The 19,501-nt window shown below is 41.3% G+C and overlaps 2 protein-coding genes across 2 annotated transcripts in view; both read right to left on the bottom strand.

Moving 5' to 3' along the window:
* RPS6KA3 (ribosomal protein S6 kinase A3) overlaps positions 1-8,944 on the bottom strand; it is a 40,202-nt gene extending 31,258 nt beyond the window's left edge. The window contains exon 1 of the mRNA XM_010726167.2: positions 8,878-8,944. Coding sequence (XP_010724469.1) covers positions 8,878-8,944 — 67 coding nt within the window. The remainder of the gene's footprint in view (positions 1-8,877) is intronic.
* A 1,339-nt stretch (positions 8,945-10,283) lies between these two features.
* On the bottom strand, positions 10,284-19,330 carry EIF1AX (eukaryotic translation initiation factor 1A X-linked). The gene is made up of 7 exons (XM_031557040.1): positions 19,324-19,330; positions 18,718-18,801; positions 16,896-16,999; positions 15,387-15,437; positions 14,383-14,464; positions 14,193-14,284; positions 10,284-11,930 (listed from the first exon to the last, which is right to left on the bottom strand). Exons 1-7 carry the CDS (start codon positions 19,328-19,330, stop codon positions 11,925-11,927), a joined length of 426 nt encoding a protein of 141 aa, XP_031412900.1. The 3' UTR covers positions 10,284-11,924.
* Positions 19,331-19,501: the final 171 nt, after the last annotated feature.

Genomic DNA, 19,501 nt, shown 5'->3' with positions numbered 1-19,501 from the left:
TTTTCTCTACTGCTGTTAGAGCAATGATACATCCTTCTCTAGGCAAACTGAACAGCTAACCCTGATTTAAACAGGGGCGTTGGACTGGATGATCTCCAGTGGTGCTTTCCTGCCTCAGTTAGGAGAGATGCGAAGCAACTACAGTGGAGATTCTAGAAGCCAAGTACCCAAGGATATGCTGAAACACTTTCATAGAATCATAGAACAGTTTAAACTGGAAGGGACCCTTAAAAGCCATCCAGTCCAACTCCCCTGCAGTGAACAGGGACACTTACAGCTTGATCAGGATGCTCAGAGACCCATCCAGCCTGAGCTTGAGGGTCTCCTAGTGACAGAGCATCCACCACCTCTCTAGGTGACCTGTTCTATTGCCTTACCACCCTCACTGTTCAAAATTTCTTCCTCATATCCAACTTAAATCTCCCTCATTTAGTTTGAAACCATTTCCCCTTGTCCTATCACCACAGACCCAAAGGCCCAAACTAAGCTGAAGATGTAAGTGCATGTAAAAATGGTCTCCTTGTAGAAGGCTGTTTATTCATCTCAGGAATGTGAAGTGACAGTCTGGATCTCATCTCTTCTGCCAACTAAGTTAATGGCTACTAACAAAATCAGTTTCAAAACCACAGAGCTGTAACTTCTTCAAAGTCTTCAAAGTCCAGGCAGTCCATGAAACATGAGAATTGTGGTGTTCCTCTTGCTCTCTCCTCCCAAAAACGTTTTCGGGTCTGCGTTTCCATGGATATGAGTAACAAACATCACCGTCTGGGGGTGCAGCTTTCCCAGGCACATTTGATTGCCCTGAAGATGAGAGCTAGTCAGGAGAAGAAAAAAGAAAGTGAATGTATACACATATTTGGCGGTACCTACCAATTGTTTATATTCACTTTGTAACTTCATACAACTCCTGCATGAGACAGTCACTCAGTCACCATCTCTAACAGGGAATTCAACAGGAGTTCTCTGATTCTTGGAGCCAAGTTCCAGTCCTGTGATCTAGAGAGAGTGAGTGCTCCAGCGGCTCAGTCACAAACAAACCTTCCAGGGAAACCTGAGACCCCAGTTCAGAACATAAAGGCAATCTGTACAGAACACCCTGAGCAGGCTGGAGAACAGTGAGTGCTTTAGAAATTCAGGCAATGCTCAGCCACTACAAATGCAGCTGACTAAAGTTACACTCCCTTCAGTGAAGTATTATATTGATAACATGCTTCAAAGAAGCATATTCATTTTCAAATAATGTTATTGGCATCCAGATTAAAACAGGAACAGTACTGTGGGGAGTTGGTGCCTTCTAGGTCAGCGGGGAGGTAGAGAGAAAGGTAGAGTTTGGAGATTTATACATAGAGACCCACCAGTACTGCTCTTCAAAGAGCCTCACATCTTCTGAAGTAAGATGAGAAAAGAGATACCCATACAGTACGATACTACAATTAAAGGAAGAGTAATTACCAGTACTCTTTAAAATCATACACTGATACATGTTTAAGGCTTCATGAAGGATATTGTTATGTTGAGACTCAATCTAAAATACAATGCCCATTTTTGGGCTTATTTCAAATGCTTATTTCTCACAAGTCAGCCCAGTTTACATGGTTTCAGTTTTTGGATGAGTATCACCTCCCTGTGGCAGATCTTGAGCAGCTCGCAGACTGCTGAGAAAGCATTTTTCTCAGCATATTTGTAGTATGCCACTTTTATCTACTTCCACCTTCCTTCAGCAGAAGTTAGGATGAAAGGAAATGGCCTCAAGTTGTGCCAGTGATGGGTCTGATTGGATATTAGGGAAAACAGCTTCTCAGAAAGAGTGGTGAGGCAGTAGCACAGGCTGCCCAGGGAGGTGGTGGACTCGTAGTCTGTATGGGAACTGCTGAATCACAGCCTGAACTTCAGATTGACCAGCTGAGGCGAGCAATGAGTCAGCCCTGGGAGCAAAGATGGAGGCAATTCATCTGTGCTGCCAGAAGGGGTGGAGCCTGGCTGCACCTCTCCTAGACCCATTTAAGAGCTGACTGCCAGTGGGGAAGGATCTCTTTTGGAGATTGCTCCTTTTGGAGTCTTCTCAGTGAGCCCAGGACAAGGGTAAGCTTTCCATCCGTTCATCTTTGGTGCAGTAACCTGTTTAGCCTAACTTTCCTGTATGTTTCTTAATTATAACATCTGTATATTCATTGATTATACACAGTTCCTGGAGGTGATCGAGAAATGTGTAGATGCAGCACTGAGGGATGTAGTTGCTGATAATACTGGTGGCAGGTGGATGGTTGGGCTAGATTATCTTAGAAGTATTTTCCAACCTCAATGATACTGTGATTCTATGAAATAAAGAATGAACAAATACAGCAGAAAATGAACAAGATTTGCATGGGGACAGAAGCACGTGGCACTGAGGAGGGGCTCAGAGGCTGGGCTGTGTTCAGTTTGTAGAAGAGAGTGCTGTGGGAAGTCTTATGCCTTCTGCATCTACATAATTGAGGGGGAATAGAGAAGAGAGTCAGACTCTTCTCCACTGTGCACTTGGGAGCAATTAAGGCACGACTTGGACAATGAAAAAAATCCTATCTTTTTTTAAACCATGGAAGTGATAAAACCTTGGACCGTGTTGCTCACAGATATTATACCTCAATCACTGGAAACACTGAGAGAGCAGAAGGACAGAGCACAGGTTCTAAGTGGATGTGCTTTGCACAGGAGGTTGGATGAGCAGCCCAGGTCCCTTCCAACCAATACAATTCTATGACTCAAACAACAATGGCAATGGTTTTCCTCAGTCTTCAGAGGTTATACTGGTCTACAACAGCCTTCCATCATGCTCCCATTACTTCTCTTGTCTCAAGGAACTTCTTCAGCTTGCCAGGCACTAAGGCCAAAGTGAACAGGGGAAGTAACCTTGCTTTAACAGATTTGTGAAACAGTTGCTTCCTTAAGGTACGTAACTGCCCTGATGTAGCTCAACGCTGCACGCACTTTGGCAGGTATCTAATATGAATATTGCTCAAGCCTGTACCTGAAGATGGTTTATCCAAAAGCATTGTCTTGCTAGAATTTTTGCTATTTAATAAACTCTCACATTTCAATAAATGTTAGCTTCCAGTTCTTTTATGTGCCTGTTTTACCAGTGGAATGTGATCCTGTCAACACTATCATATGGAAGTACAGTAAGACAAATACCAACTTCAAAGTGATCAGTACTCAGTTCTACACTAATAAATGGAAAATCAGCCTGCAGTACCAGTGGGGGACTAACTTCCTAGTGGAACTTCAGTTGGAAAGGCTCCTGTCCTGACTCTAATCCAGGTTGACTCAAGAAAGAATAAGGTTGCTGTAGCTTTTACAGTCTTACTGTATAACACAATGTAATAATACCTGCTGAAGAAATTGCATGGATTTACTTTAGCTGAGTACACAAGGTGCATTCAGTATTGTTACTCTGAAAAGCGTTAAACTCTGTAAGCAGATGGGAGCACCATCTGAACATGTGATAGATGTGTAAGGTATAATAGGCCTAATCTCCCCCAGCCCTCATTTTCTCCTGCCCACAATGCATTGCTCCATGTGCTTTTAGGATCAGTGTTAAATCTCCAAATAGCATGGTACTCTAAACTTCTTGGAAGACTGCACAGTGGTTTAGAGGCTGACTCTGCAGGGTTGTGTGTATCATCCACAGGTGGCTTTGAATAGGGATCTGAAATACACCCAGCCTTTACTTCACAGCACAAAAAAGATAGTTCTTCAAAATGTACTATCTGAAGCCACCTTCCCACTGTGCTACATATAGATGTGATTATTTGAGCCAGGAACTTTTTTAGATCTAGCAGTACTTTCTTCTGCCAAACTGCACAAGCAGCCTATAAAGGGGAAGGGCATGTCCCATCTTCTGCACACATCCAATACCCTAGTTTTGTTGAGGGGTTAAAATGTAAATACAAAGCAAGAATACACATTTTCAATAGCTTCCAGTGTAGGTAAAGTAACTAACTTTTTGCTCCAAATGATTGCCTCTAAACAGTCTTTTGCCCGCACCTTATGAGGATCATAGAATGGCCTGGGTTGAAAAGGGCCACAATGATCGAGTTTCAAGCCCCCTGCTGTGTGCAGGGTTGCCAACCACCAGGCCAGGCTGCCCAGAGCCACATCCAGCCTGGCCTTGAATGCCTCCAGGGATGGGGCATCCACAGCCTCCTTGGGCAAACTGTTCCAATGTGTCACCACCTTCTGTGTGGAAAAACCTCCTCCTCACATCTAACCTAAACTTCCCCTGTCTCAGTTTAAGACCATTCTCCCTTGTCCTATCACTATCCAAAACAGCTGTTCCCCCTCCTGTTTGTAAGTTCTCTTCAAGTAGTGGAAGGCTGCAATGAGGTCTCCCCAGAGCCTTCTCTTCTCCAAGCTAAAATCTTCACCTAAACTCACAGGGCTTAATGAAGGATGGTCATGGAAACCTGTAAAGGCTGGAGGAGCACGCAGAAACTGCACCACCAAAAACTGAGTGCTTTTATACCGGCATACTAAGCAAAACTGTGAACAGAGCTTGCGACAGTGTTACTCCAGATCTCAGTGACAGAAGCTATTTTTGAGAGCACCAAAGGGTTCAATAAATCCCTGTGCAGCCCCACCACCACAGGAAGCCATCTTGTTCCATGGCAGCTAGCAGGCGAGGCTGACATTCCTGTGCTTCTATGGAGAGAGCAAAAATGTGAAGTTTGATTGAGATCTGAAGGTCCATCACTTTCCTAGCATATGAAGAATTGACTTGAAGGTTTTCTCAGCTCTGAAAGAATGTGTATTTCCCTTTTGTGACCAACTCTTCTAAAATAGCTCAATGTTCTCTTAGCATATACAGTGCTCTCAGTGATTTACAGCTGCTTGTAACAGAAGAACAGATTCCAAGGGGAAATCACTTTTTGACTAAAAAAAACACCAAATAAATCTTGTGCTGCTTGAAGCAACATCACTGAAATATGTATTTCTGAATACTCAAAAGTTATGGCCCCAGTTTCATGCTAAAGGCCCGGTCCACACTCCTGACAATGCCCCAGAACACACATGTGCAACCTCGTCACTTTTAGAATCAGAAGTCTCTTTCCTGTCTTTTTCAGGACTCCCTTCCTCACTCCCAATTTCTCTACTTGAAAAGGGAGGGACGTACGATGGCACAGTGAGTTCCAACTGGGGAATCCCCAAATTGGTGAGCATTGGCAATGGGAGATAACAGAAGAGGGAAGATTTCATTTTATATGGCTTGTTGTTCCCTACATTCTTCTATGTTTCTGGCAATTTCAAACACAGGGTGGCAGGGCCTGGGTAACCCTTTCAACCTGGCACAGACTGGTTGTTTTTCATGTTCATAAAGTGCTTAGATGATGTTTCAAAGCTGAAACAGCCAAAGATACCACAAGAGACACAACACATTTTATTTAGAGTCACATTAAGATTAAAATGGAACTAGTGGGGAAGTGCATTTGAGTATGGTGGAGATGGGAGATGGAAAAGGACCAGAACCTTACTCTGCTTCCTCTGGATTTCTGAATCCGAGGTTAGACTTCAATGGAAAAAGATATAGAGTGGTGTGGGTGGAAAATCCATGCACAGTACATTCCAGATCTACTTACTGTGGTAGTGATTTCCCTTAGGCGCACCCTCTCATCACATACGAGCAATAGGCTGTTACTAGAGGAAAATTTTCAGTCTAACAGAAGAGTAACTGTAGGCTTCAGTAAATTAAGTGTTGAGATAAGACACCTCTTACAGAATTACAGCCTGTGAGTTATGAGCACTCTTTGATGTAGCTGCCATACAGAACATTTTGAAAATATTTCTGAACATTAAGTTGCCTATGGCTTGACAAAGCATTTTCTAACTATGGTATGCACATTAAATTACTCTGAAAAATAGCCAATTAGCCGTGGCACACAGCCAGCAAACATTCCTGGATCCTTTGAAATTTCTGGAAGAAGCCAGAAGATGAGCTGAACAGCTTAACCTCCGTACATCTGAGTTCCAATAACACATATACACCCTCTGATTAAGGAAAGCATAATTCTAATTGACAGAAAAATGAAACATACTTAGCTATCAGAGGGACCACTGAGCATCATGAATGGTCACCATGTCATTGGGAAAACTGCTAACTGATGCTCTTACCACATTCATCCATGAGTTGAAGTAAAAATCAATATATAATTTTATAGGAAAGATAGAGGAAGGACAATTATTATGGCCTATCAAGCTACTCAGAACTACATGCTCTTCCCACAGTGACAATACTTCTCGTGATAAAAGATATTGGCAAAAAACCTTTTGGGAAATCTCAACAATATGGAGAGCCTTACAAGTCTTCCGTTCTGAATTAGCATTTGTGTATCAGGAAAACATGGCTTTTTCAAGTCTGTCCATGTCCATCACAAAAGCTGGACAGATAAAAGGCCTGCATGAAGATTTTTTCCCCTCTCAGTATTTTCAGTCTTACAGAAAGCTACAGAGGGACACCTTTAGAAAAACATGACAGTTTCAGCTGGGATGGCTTTTGGCTGGGAAGATTTTGCTATAGCAATTAACTTGATCTCCAGTCATTAAGTGGGAAATCATGCGTTCAAAAACTTTGTGCCAGAAGAAACGGTTTTTGCAAGAAGATGAAAACACATTTACTAAACCTTATTAAGTGATATGAATAAATAATGTAAGACTAAAATAACATTTATATGCTACAATGATACATGTGTGAATGACAAACTTGGGAAAAATTGGAGGAAAATTTCTCTGGAAAAAAGAATAAAGATTATTTTGAAGGATGAAAAATTGAAGATTAAGTCAGAGGATGTCAATCTACGTAACATGATCAGAAGTAGTCAGTGTTTCTTTTGTTTAACTGAAGGCTACTTGGACTCAAGTTATTTATTCTAATTATTTCTCCATGCTCTAAACCAGACTCAGATTTTCAGTGTTTTTTTCCCTTTGATTCTCCAACAGCTGCACAGGAGACCATTGCTAAATGATCCAGTAAATAAATAAAGCAATAGAATCAATTCAAGAATTTGTCTTTTCTCTGTAAGCACAGCAAGTAAATACAGCAACAGCAAGTAAATACTGTCAACAGTGTTGACAGTAAGGACTGTCAACACTGTCTCAAGGATTGTCACAAAGCTGAATCCATTCTGACAGATAGTACCACTTGTGGCAGAGCGTACAACCCAGGCAGACATGAGTGTCCCACAGGGATCCTCTTTTTTATCTGCTGCTCTACACTGTTACTAGAAATGGAGGAAGCAGCACCTGTCATTTTTCTCTCGCTGGCAGGCTTGCACCTCTGTCCATGCCTGCATGTTGGAGTCACCTTGTTCTTAAGAAAGAGGGTGACCTACTTCAAGAATCCAGAAGAAAACACCTCCAGTGTTTCCATTCCTGGCAATGCTTATCTGCAGACACCAGGAACTTCAGAGATCCCAAAACTCTGTGACAGAAACTTCTGCTGAGGAAGCTGAGGCAATCTGCTCACTCGAATTTGCAAAGGTTGGTTGGATGTTGTTCAGGGTATTTTGGCAGCTCATCTGCTCCCTCCAGAGGCCAAACATACAAGGGTATTTTGCCTGTGATCCTTTGGGAATAAAATCAGCCAGCAGTGAAGAAGAGGAGGGCTGATAAAGCAGTACAGATGCTAGTGACTGCAGAACAGACTCCTGCAGCACAACAGCCTTGGCATACAGGTGAGAAGCACTGCACTTAAGCTGCCCACTTCTATAATGGGAAAGACTGTACACTTTTACACATTAAGTATTCCAAAAGAAAATTTACTGTTAGGCGAGTGATGCAAAAATAGGTCCCTTAATTGGTTATCAAGTCTCTTTCAGCTTCTGATGAAATTTTCCTTTCTTGAGCTAATATCCTGAATATAAATAAAACCACTCTGCAACAGTTCTTTCTTTCTACAAACACATTTAAGTAAATAAGAAGAAACTAACTCATAGGACAACAAACACAAAGTGCTAGATGTCAGGCTTACCACAGCAGTCAATAAAGCGTGCAAACTACTGGAACTGCGGTGCTGACATCCTGCACATTACATAAGCAAGTGAGAAGAAGAGACTGGTTACTCAATTTGATCCTAAATATTCGGGTTTTTTTTTGTCACACTAGGCATTTAAAGTCCAAAAATAGAATAATTAAAACAGCTGGATCCCAAAGGCAGCCCATGAACAAATAAGCACTTGGAAGGAGAAATAAACGTTTAGATGCTTCTAGCAGTACTCTACTGCTAGTGCGTACTTCCTAGATGGAGTTACATGAAGGCTCTCATGCTTGCAGTTGGCCTCCATCTAGTTGAGAGTGTGATTGTAAAAGGTCAATCTTCAGCATTACATTTGATGGAAAAGATGCAGCACAAGCAACCAGAGCTCATCAGTAGGAATACTTACTCATGCTTAGTGTGATAAGGAGAGGGAGAAGGAAAGGCATCACCCCTGCTCATCTCTCCTCTTTCCCAAAGGGTATGCACATCCAGAGAAATAAATCCTTATGACTCATTTTGCGTCAGAACGAAAAGCATTGCCAACAATGACCTTCACAAAGGGCAAAAAAAGGCACCAAGTTTAAAAAGAAAAGATATTCCAGACAGTAATACTTCCCTCTTCCCACAGACCTTCCAAGAAGGCTGTGCTGACTTGAACTTTCAAGTCCTCATTTCCATGAAGCAGACAAGCTACCTACATAGCACTGTGTTTATAGGCAAAAAACTAGGTTTGAGCTACTAAGTCAGGTAAAAGAGGTTCTCAAGTCCCACAGCATTCATGTTCAGTAACAGCAAACGATTACGGTGCAGGCTGACTGCTCCCATTGTTGAGCAAGTTTCAACGCCGCATCTCAGCTGGAAACAAGATTTACCCCAGAGCCCCGGGGGAAGCAGTTCCAGCACCAGCTCACAACTCAGATAAACCACAAGTCCTATCATCTCGTCACGAAGAACCTGGTCAGGAACGCAGCCAGGTGCCACACTGAGCAAACTGCCACCCTGCCATCAGCATGCATTCGCTCACGGCCATTGTATGTAGAGCCACACGTACGTGTGGTAGCGCATACAGCACGCAGTAACCTATACTTACACAAATAAACTGCAACAAGGAAACAACAGCCAAAGAGCCATGGATTACCAGTTCCTCAATTGCCTGAGGAAGGAGAGTGGTGAGGGTTTCTTCAAAACCACATACATTTTTAAAATGAGACAGTGCAAAGGATTAGGGCGGAAAAGCACTAGGGCTGCCCAAACAAGTGCTGCTACTCTAAAAGGCCGTTGAGACAAAAAAGATTTGGTACGACAACAACAAAAACTGCTTCGAAGTTTTAATCACAAAACTCGCAGTGGGAAACAGAACACAAAGTTTACTCTTCAGTTGCAGAAAATCCATGTTTTAATTTCTGTGTTAAATTTCACGCTACAGGTAGAAAAGCCAGCAGCAGTTCTCAAAGTCAAACAAGTCCTATTAAAAAAATTATATAGAAATGACCACCTTTCATGGCATCAGTCAGCAATCTTGCAGTCCTCTATCTGGCAGCTGCTGTCTTCTTTGCATGTAGACACTGAAATCAGAGCTACTTGTGCAAGCAGCTTTTTACCTCTGGAGGAAAAAGAGACACTATAAAGCTGCCCAGTTTGCTCTGTGAAAGGGGCTCTGGCAGTGGACAGAGAATGAGGACATTTATTTGAGAAAGACCAAGTAGCCTACCGTGAAATCAGCGAGATGATGTTGAGCCAGAGCACTAAGAAGAAAATCACAGTTGAGTAGGAATCTTCCTAAAGAGCTCTGCAGAGTTTTGGGTGGGCCAGACAGGAGCCTGTGACCGACAAAGACTGGAAACAATTCTGTGAGGAACAGAATTTCATCTTTGCCCCACAGCCGAAGCATCTTGTTCTACCAGAGGATTCTGGTACACTGAAATAAGTTTCTTGCAACAGCAGCATATTTGTTTCTATTTCTCTTACCACTGACAATGTGCTTTACACTTTTCCTATATGTACAAAAGTGTTTTTGGCAAGAATAAATTCCGTACTTGTATCTTTGGCAAACATTCACTGTAATTTAATCATTAACTTCTCTGCTGTCACTACTGCATAGAAATCTTCTGCACCAAGCCTGGTTTGGGGAGTTTCTAAACCATTTTCAGAGCTGCTTGATGGTCTGTCCAATATGTTGAGGAAACCAGTAAGCCAGGGAACGGCTCATAAACCTTGTCCTGAAGCTTTACAACTTGTATGTTGATTCACTACTGAATGTTACAGACATACAAAGACAGAAACTTTATATACTTTAATATCAGGGCAAGAGGAGTGCTATGTTAATAGCACATTTTCTCAATATCTAGCAAGTTTCTTACAACGAGTTTTTAAAATCCATGTAATATTTGGCAAAAATACTCAAGACTAAGAAATAGTTACTATTGTATGATCTTCTTTTAGGAATAATGGATACTGTGAAGAAGGAAAAAGATAAAGAGAAAAGGACATTTTCTGGGAATTCAAACCTAATGCAGAAATCCTCCTTAACCCACAAAATAATCCCATAAAGCACGGAGGCCACTCCATCCATATTCACAGACATTTTGTTTTATCTCTTGGGGCAGTCACTTTACATCATACCAAAAAGACTGTATAATGAATACAAGTTTCAAGAATCAGATTTTTATGGCACAAAAGGAAGTTTCCCATTAACCTGCTTTCAGAGTTGTTAAATATATAACTGAAGACAAACAAACTAAGGCTACCACAAAATAATATTTTCATGATTATGTTAGTCTTTATTCAGCTTTAACTGACTCCTCCAGTCCAAAGGTGGAGAAGAATCTTTCCATTAATTTGCTTTAGCGATTCATTCAGGATGAAAAGATTCTTTTCCTATGCTTGACACAAATTTAATTTCTCATTTATATTGTTATTCAAAGTTCACATAAGCTTTAATGTTGTACCTTAGGTTGCATGGAATTTAAGATTAAAATAAAACTCTACTCTTAACATAACCCTTTCTATAATGTAAAAATATTCTACACGCTTAACATATCATGAATGTTAACCATTTGCTTTGGGGAAAAACTATTTTAGTTTCTTTTCAGCACGGAATCAACTGCTACCGGTTTGTATGAACGCATCCCTGTTATGTTGGGTGCCACCCAGTGTTCATCTTCCACAACTACAACTTAGCTACGGACCAGACACAAGAGCTAAGCATACAAGACAGTTTTTAACAACTGCAAATTTAAGATGCTGCTTATGTTTTATCGTTACTTCTCCTCTCCCCATCCGCTGTGGCAAATTTGCTTCTTTGAAATTATGAGTGTTCTTAATTATCAAAATCTGTATAAAAATAGCAGCATGCTACGAGATGTGAAAAGCAGATTCATGCATTATGGATTAAAATGCAGATTTCTGCCTTCCTTTTATATTATCAAAATCTTTTAAAGTTAACATCAAGGCAAGGGGTATAAGGACAGACACTGCATAGTACATTTTAATACTAATCTGAACTGGGTATTTAATCAAAATGCATGATAATTACAGGGTAAACAATTTTTATTTCAAAATACAAGTTAACTGGAATTGTAGTGATGAAAGCACAAGAGGGGAAAACCAGAGTCTTTTACAGCCCATGTCTCTGTATCTCACTTATACCCGGAGCTAAAAGCTCTAATTGGTAAAGGGAAAATATTTGTGGCATTTCATTTAACCTTTGTGATAATCCAGCATTATCCATTTCTAAAGAAATATAAATACTTTAAAACAAACATTGAAAATAAATCCTTTTGATGTAACAAACTACACTCTTTACCAAGAATTTTCAGTCTTCTTAAAAGAAAGGTACTTCACCCAAAAAAATAATCAAAATATCAATGTAGAACAATCCTTGGAGGAAGAAAGTTGGAATGTAAACCTCTGTTCCAAATTAGATCTGAAAAATAAAAAGAAAGAAAAATAATTTTATTCACATGTAGTTTTCATCAGGTCCGTCTTTAAGCTATTTTTACATCTAGACAGGAAACTTCCTGAGCTCCATACAATAATGTTTTTCCCTCAGCTTGTATCCCCCCTTTCTTAACATGTGAACAACTACATTCCTCCTATGTCCTCATCACCAATGTTATGATATTACGGTTACATAGGAGAACAGCTGTGCCAATGTTCATACAGGTAGCACAAGCATAAATAAGCCCACAGCTCTCAAGAACAGAAGCCCAAACAGAGTTTAAGGATACCATCCCTAGGTACTGACTATCCAAACAAGTTCAGTGGCAAAATTAACTTTTCTAACCATTCTCCTGACATAAGCAGCTATGGAAAGGTTCCACCAAGTCTCTCATGTCGACTATGACTTTCAAAGCCCTACATGATTCCACGTAGACTGGGATGATCCTCAGAGAGATTACTCTTGTTTTGTTACTTCATGTCTCTTCTTTTCTTACAGTATGACATTAATGTTATATAACATACCCAAGAAACCTGAAAATAATCATAGCTGCTCACTTTAATACGTTATCCCACCTTGCGATCCATTAGTTTGCAAATTGCATTCTTGCAATATTCATACAGCAATTTATCACGTTAAGATCTTACAATGGCTCCATTATTAAAAGCAAATATTACTACAAAGTGTTTCCAGCTACAGTAAGCTCAACCCCTGACAGGTTCAAAGTGCATTTTTCAAAAGTTTGAAGAAAAATTCATCAGGATGTTGGATGGTTTGAAAGAAGCGATTGAAATGGAGAGACTCAATGAGGTCAAAATAATGTAAGCATAAGGAGAACTGGTCATATTACCAGCTCAGAGAAACGACTAAAAAGATGAAGACTTAAAGCATAAGACAATAACTGGAATGATCTATCCAATTAAGTTAACTCACTAGCTCAGTGAGTTACTAATTATTCCCCTGAGCCAGCTGACCCTGCGCACATTCATCTTAGTGCTGCAAAATACAGCACAGCATCTTTGAAAAGACTTTAGAGCAGATTATGATTTGAATTATAATAAATTTTACTACTATAAGAGTGTACATAGTCAGTTATTGCTTCTCACAGTTAGCGATAAGCACTGACGAGTGAATGTGACAATCTGCAAATTCATGATTACCATTAACTCCAGTACTGCTAAGGTGCAGCTTTTATGATTTTAAGAAACACACAACATGAGACAAAACCAGAGATTTAAGATCTTTTTTTAAAAAATTAAAACAACAACAAAAACCCACAAAAATCTTTCAGTTGTTTCTTACTAGATAGTGAGGTTGTTAAAACTACAGAGAAATCAGGAAGTTGAAAGCCACATTTTTGATGCAACTCCTATGTGAACTATGACCTGCTCCATTAACGTGTCCAATACAATTTGCATTCACATAATCCTTGGCTCATCCTGCTTCAACTGAACTGGCCAAATCTGCCCTATGTGACGTGGGAGCTGACCCACAAGTCTTTGTGCAGGCTGCCTGGGATGTCTTTCTAGCCTTCACTGCAGGAGATGCCAAGAAATCCTAATAGTCTGCTAAACCTTCCCATATCATCTACTTTGCTTTCCATCATGAGCTTGTTGTAATGAGCTTACAGTTCAGAGACCAGTACCTGGGGCTGCATTCAGCTCCTTCAGTATCCAGCTGTGTCCACACATCTAGTTGGTGAGTCCTGTAATGGTAACTCCTCCCCCCCATACATACATGTACACACACACACAACCACTTGGATAGCCACTGCCACCTAAATCTGTGTCTTTGGGGTCAAACAACTTTGACTGTGAGGACCTTAAGGGTAATGAGAAGACTGCTCAAATTTCAATAGTATGAAACTAAGTACACATGCTTTGTGTAGAGATAAATTAGAAGAGGACAACAGAACAGAAAAGAGAACAGAAAGCTGGCGTGCTCATGTCCACACTCCTTTCTGAAGCAGTCCCTGGATCAAACATGTACCAGGCTTGTCTGAGTAAAAGCATTCAAGTGCCTTACTCCAAAAAGGATTCTGGGGGCTGAGGAAGTGAAGGAACAAGTCCCTGAAGCACGTAGATACACCAAGCACCGCAACACTCTTCAAGAACAAAATCCTTGACAATGTAAGCTATTGTGAACACTTGTGTATAGTTTTATTTTCTCCAAAAAAACATCAAAAGACAGCTTACCGTCAAAGATGAGAGTTTCAAACGTATCATACGGAACATGTCTACTACTTACATCATCAATATCTTCATCATCATCTCCAATATCATCAAACTGGATTTCATCATCATCTCCGGGACCAAATGTGTCTGTTTCATTGATTTTAGCTAAAAAAGCATTCAGAAAGTTAGGAGAGCATTCATACCAAGTCAAGATAGGCTACGTATTCTTGTCCGACTTGAACTTCCAGTTTGAACGCTCTTACCATGTTCTGGAAGCTCCCCATATGCTTTCAGACTTCTGGCTTCATCTGCATTATACTTTAGAATAACATCAGCTTTGTTATCCTAAATAAGAATTTATTAGAAGGTATTAGTCATTTATGATGGAAAAAAAAACAACAAACTCCCTAAGAAGTACACTGAACTAGTAACACCTGTATTTCTTATAGAACAGTGGTATCTTCTTCCTCCTTTACCTCTACTTTTAATCCTGAGGGAAAAAAATAAGTGCTCTTTGTAGAATATCTTCATCTGTGCTGGGAGATACTCAATTATTTTCTGCTAGCAGTCACTTGAGAAGCCTGGTCTCATGTCCTTAAAATTAATCTTTCTTCACAGAACACGCATAGGGAGGTGTTTGATGGTCAGTAAGAAAATGTCAACATTTTCTAGTTTTAAGCAATTTAACACATGCAGTGAACAACAACATCTTGGATGTTTTACCATATCTAAGTGGAATTTATCCTTGAACCACAAAATACTGAAACCTCATGAAAAACCACATAGCCAGTGAAAATTTACATGAGGTAAAGTTAAACTTCCAGAAACAGAATAATGTAGTAGAAACTAATTGGTGATTAAGTGGCTGGTCGAGATAAATGCCACCACCAAGGATGCAAAATTCTGATTACCGCAACAAAACGTTTGGTGCTTGGTTCCATCTTCCCTATTTCACAGGACCCAAGCATCAAACCAGCTACACCTGGAAAAAAATAGAAGGTCGGGTGTGATGCTAATAAGGCCAGGGTGACTGCCAACAACATCTGAGGGAGCAATTAAATTTGGAAGAACAAGTTTAACCAGGACTTGTCATCTACTCAAGACAATCTCTCTGTAACGCGAGGAAATTAAAAGTCCTGATTTAGCATAACCAAACACAAATTCAAGCAAAATTAGATGTGGATTTACTCAGGATACCTGCTGTAACTTCACACTACACAAAGCTGGCTGTAAGCTATTTCAGCGACAGATTCCATCGAATGCTTACCTGGTAGTCTCGTAAGCCAACCAATATAATATCAGAAGTATTTATCCAAACCTGAAAGAGTAAGCATATGCTACATTATAGGAATTCAATTTCTTGTTGTATAATGCAAAACTCAAACACAACACACTTAATTTTACTGTATGATATTAAGCATTTCACTACCGTCACCATTTTCACTTTCTACCCTATAACCTGGAAATCCTAACTTTCTATTTTCACTGAAAAATCAAGCTCCTGAATACTAGTACAAATATTATTTAGCAAGCTACAGGGCTATTATGAAGGTAAATCAGACTTCTTTGAAGAGCTTCTAGCCAACAAGGTGGTAATTAAGTCATTACTTCCCAGAGAACAACAGAAATAATGCAATGAGCCACCCCTCTGAGCTGAGCTCCACAACAGTCAAAAAAGTTGGTGAAGGAGCTGATGAAAAATCAGTCACAAACCCAAGAAAACAAATGGAGCTGTTCCTAGTAACTGGCTACAGTAATCCATCAAACCAAAGCCCTCAGAAACCTGCAGAACAGGATATACTGATAGAAGTGCACAAGATGGTCCTATCCCGCAGTAGCTCACTTTTTGCAGATGGAGAATGTCTCTGTTTGGACTTTCTTCTGACAATGAGGAATAGCCTTCTGTGGTGACAAATTAATTCTGCAATAGGCAGCATTTATCTGTGAGCATTCTCCATCACCTTTAACAGTTGGAGCAGCAACACATTGCTGGCAGCCTGCGGGGCTCACAGTGATACCAAAATATGTGCAATGATCAGCCCCTGAGAATTAATGGGTAGAACAATCCAGAATGAACACAGTGACTGCCTATTTTTTATTGGAAACAGAACGTGAGAGGAACACCTGCGTACCACACACCAGCAAAGGACAATGCTGAAACAACCAGAAAGGGCAAGAGATGGCACCCAACCATCCAGAGGTGCTGAAGTTAAGACTTCATAACGTGTCATATGTGTGATAATGCATACACCCTCCTGGAGGTAAGGAGTTTTGCAGATCAGCTTTGCATTAAAATATTTTAGGAACTGACAAAGCAGACAATGAAGGGATGGCATCTGAGGGGCCTGTGGAAGCTGTAAGTTTGCCCCAAGCCCCTGTCAGAACTGCTCTCAGATAAGTCACCCAGTGAGAGGATGATTATAAATAATACTCAGTTCTTCTCTAGTACAAAGAATAAGCTAAGCAAGGTATCAAAACACGATTCAAGTTTCTATAATATGACATGTTGGCATTTCATAAGCAGTCTGATGTCTCCTCTGAGGTACGTGCACCTACTGAGGGTGGCCCTTCAACTCTGGAGCTGCACTCAAAAACCAGACTGCCTATTTTTGTGCCCAGACAGTGCAGATACAAGAAAAAACGGTTTACTATTAAAAACAAAATTTAAGTTGTTAAGTACAAAACAAGAGTTATTATTTCTACTGTAAAGAGCTAATTACTTTTCTTGTTTCCTTACAATTACTTATCATGCATAATGCCACTATTTCAGAATTACCTTTTTTCTTAGTTTCCCTCTGATATGACATAACCTCTTCACGCCGTCAAAACACAATGCCTCCAGTCTTCCATTGCCTAACATCTTGATCACCTGGGCATATTCTGAAAGAGAGGGTAAGAGAGAGTAATAACCTGGAGACACAGTGTAACTTGTATCACGTAACCAAATTCTGCTGTAACCTTTTATCAAACACAAACCTGGACAGGACCTCTCATCAGCCACACCAACAGCTGAAGTTCTTGTATCCTTCCTGACACTGACTTGAAAGTATTATCACAAGCAGCCACTCTTGGTGGCATTCATGCTTTGGTTTCCTCTAAATGCTTCCTAAAGAGCTAATGAGTCATGCTCAAGAGTTTATTACAGCAGCACAGCTCCCATCATGCCAAACCCCCATGTTATCACTGATAGGAGGATGTGCTAAGTGCTGGGTACCCCCACCACTACTCCCAATCCTTTCTGCAGAGACTCTATGGATACAGCTGTTATTCTTGAAAGGAAAGTTCTGATCTCAAAAACTATCCGAAAGGCATCCTTATAAACACAGGCTTCAACTGGAAGCTGTGCAGATTCTCTCCAACACACTATTAAGGTTTGCAACATAATGCAGAAAAGAATGTGGCTTTTGAGAATAATGTTACCCGACCATCCCTGCGAGCCAGGAAAATAAATATTCTCAGTTAAAGTCAGAGTTACATTTCAATACTCTAAAATCTTCCCACAGCACAAGACAGACCATCCAGCAAACCACATCATGCTATTACAAACTGTGCAGATCTCATTACACAGATTTTACTTGGGAGTTGAAAAGGATTTTAAATTTTATAGGTACATCAAAATCAAGCCCTTTTTGCTTACAACTATCGTGGAATATAAACAAGAGATTAAAGAAACACATGTGCACGGATTTAAATCAGTACTTCTCCAGTGTATCTAATAAACTGTTTTTACCTGGTCCCAGTGCTTAGCTGGTGGCTAGGCATGCGTTCAGGCATACGTGAACCACAGCCAGAGCAGGACATATAGGACAGGGTGAGCCAGAGGGCAGGTGAGATCACTGCCATCAGAAGGCAGAGGCCACCAACCTCCAGCTGAACAATTCTGTTGCTCACTGCACCTGACAACACCCCAGAAAGGGCTGCACCTCTTGCTCCTGCTCTAGTAGCTGCCAGGTGTTCCATCCCCAGCCCAGCAAGTAAGTGAAGCCAACAAGGTTCAGTGAGAGAACAGAGATTATGTTTTAGCCAGGTCAGTGACTTCAGAGATTCCACAAAAGATCCCAAGAACCATACAGCTGGCAGAGAACAGGCAGTGGGACCGTGCATCCAAGGGACAACCAGCAGCTACCAGCAGCAGGGCAAGCTACACACAGTAACCCAGGGGACGCCTATCTTTATTCCCCACTGCCTTTGAGTTCCTCAGACATCCAGATGCTATCTTTGATAGTACCAAATTCAATGTGCAGGATCTGTGATGACAGGACAAGGGGAAATGGTTTCAAGCTCAAAGAGATTAAATCAAAGAAGGTGGATTCAGGTTAGAAGTAAAGAAAAAGTCTTTCTTTTACAGTGATGGTGGTGAGGCACTGACAGAGGCTGCTTAGAGATGTAGTTGATACCCCATCCCTGGAGGCTTTCAAGGCCAGGCTGGATCAGGCTCTGGGCAACCTGATGTAGCTGTGTGTCCCTGTTCATTGCAGAGGACTTGGGACTAGATGGCCTTCAGAGGTCCCATCCAACTCCAAGGATTCTATGAATGTATGTGACTCACAGTACCTGACCGAAGCAACAGCACTGTGACATCACACTCAGAAACTCACCTTGTCCGTCTTCCTTGAACACCAGCTCTCTTTTTTCTGACTCGTTCTCATTCTTACCTCGTCGTCTGTTTTTACCTCCTTTACCTAAAAGTTACAAGAGGAGAAAAGAATACACATTACTACCTGTCAACACAGTAAGAGTTAATCAAGGGGACTTCAGCGCATTTTCTACACGTCAATCTCGAGCACCTATTCAGATTTTAACATTTTTATTTTTAAAGTTGTAAGCAGATGGCAATACCCCTCAGAAGAGCAGAGCTGTGGCTGTTTCGGAATGGCCTAGGTTGAAAAGGGCCACAATGATCATGTAGTTTCAACCCCCCTGCTGTGTGCAGGGTTGCCAACCACCAGACCAGGCTGCCCAGAGCCACATCCAGCCTGGCCTTGAATGCCTCCATGGATGGGGCATCCACAACCTCCTTGGACAACCTGTTCCAGTGTGTCAGCACCCTCTGAGTGAAAAACTTCCACTTAATATCTAACCTAAACCTCCCCAGTTTCAGTTTAAGACCATTCTCCCTTATCCTATCACTATTCACCCTCACCAACAGCCGTTCCCCCTCTATCGCAGCTCTGAATGCCCGTAACGCCGCACCGCAATCCCACGCTGCATGACGGCGCTATTTAAAAGGCACACACGTGGCGACGGGATCAGGTAGCGTTCGTGGGGATGCGGAGGAGCGGTTCGGTGTTTCCCACCCCCGTTTAGAAGCCCGCCGCCGACCAGCAGCGGGTCGGGATGCGGCAGCGCTCGCACGGAGGGACCCGGCCCGCCCTGCCCGCC

Source organism: Meleagris gallopavo, chromosome 1 (genome assembly GCF_000146605.3).
Source record: "Meleagris gallopavo isolate NT-WF06-2002-E0010 breed Aviagen turkey brand Nicholas breeding stock chromosome 1, Turkey_5.1, whole genome shotgun sequence".
Taxonomy (NCBI): Eukaryota; Metazoa; Chordata; class Aves; order Galliformes; family Phasianidae; genus Meleagris; species Meleagris gallopavo.
This window is presented reverse-complemented; position numbering and strand designations above follow the sequence as displayed.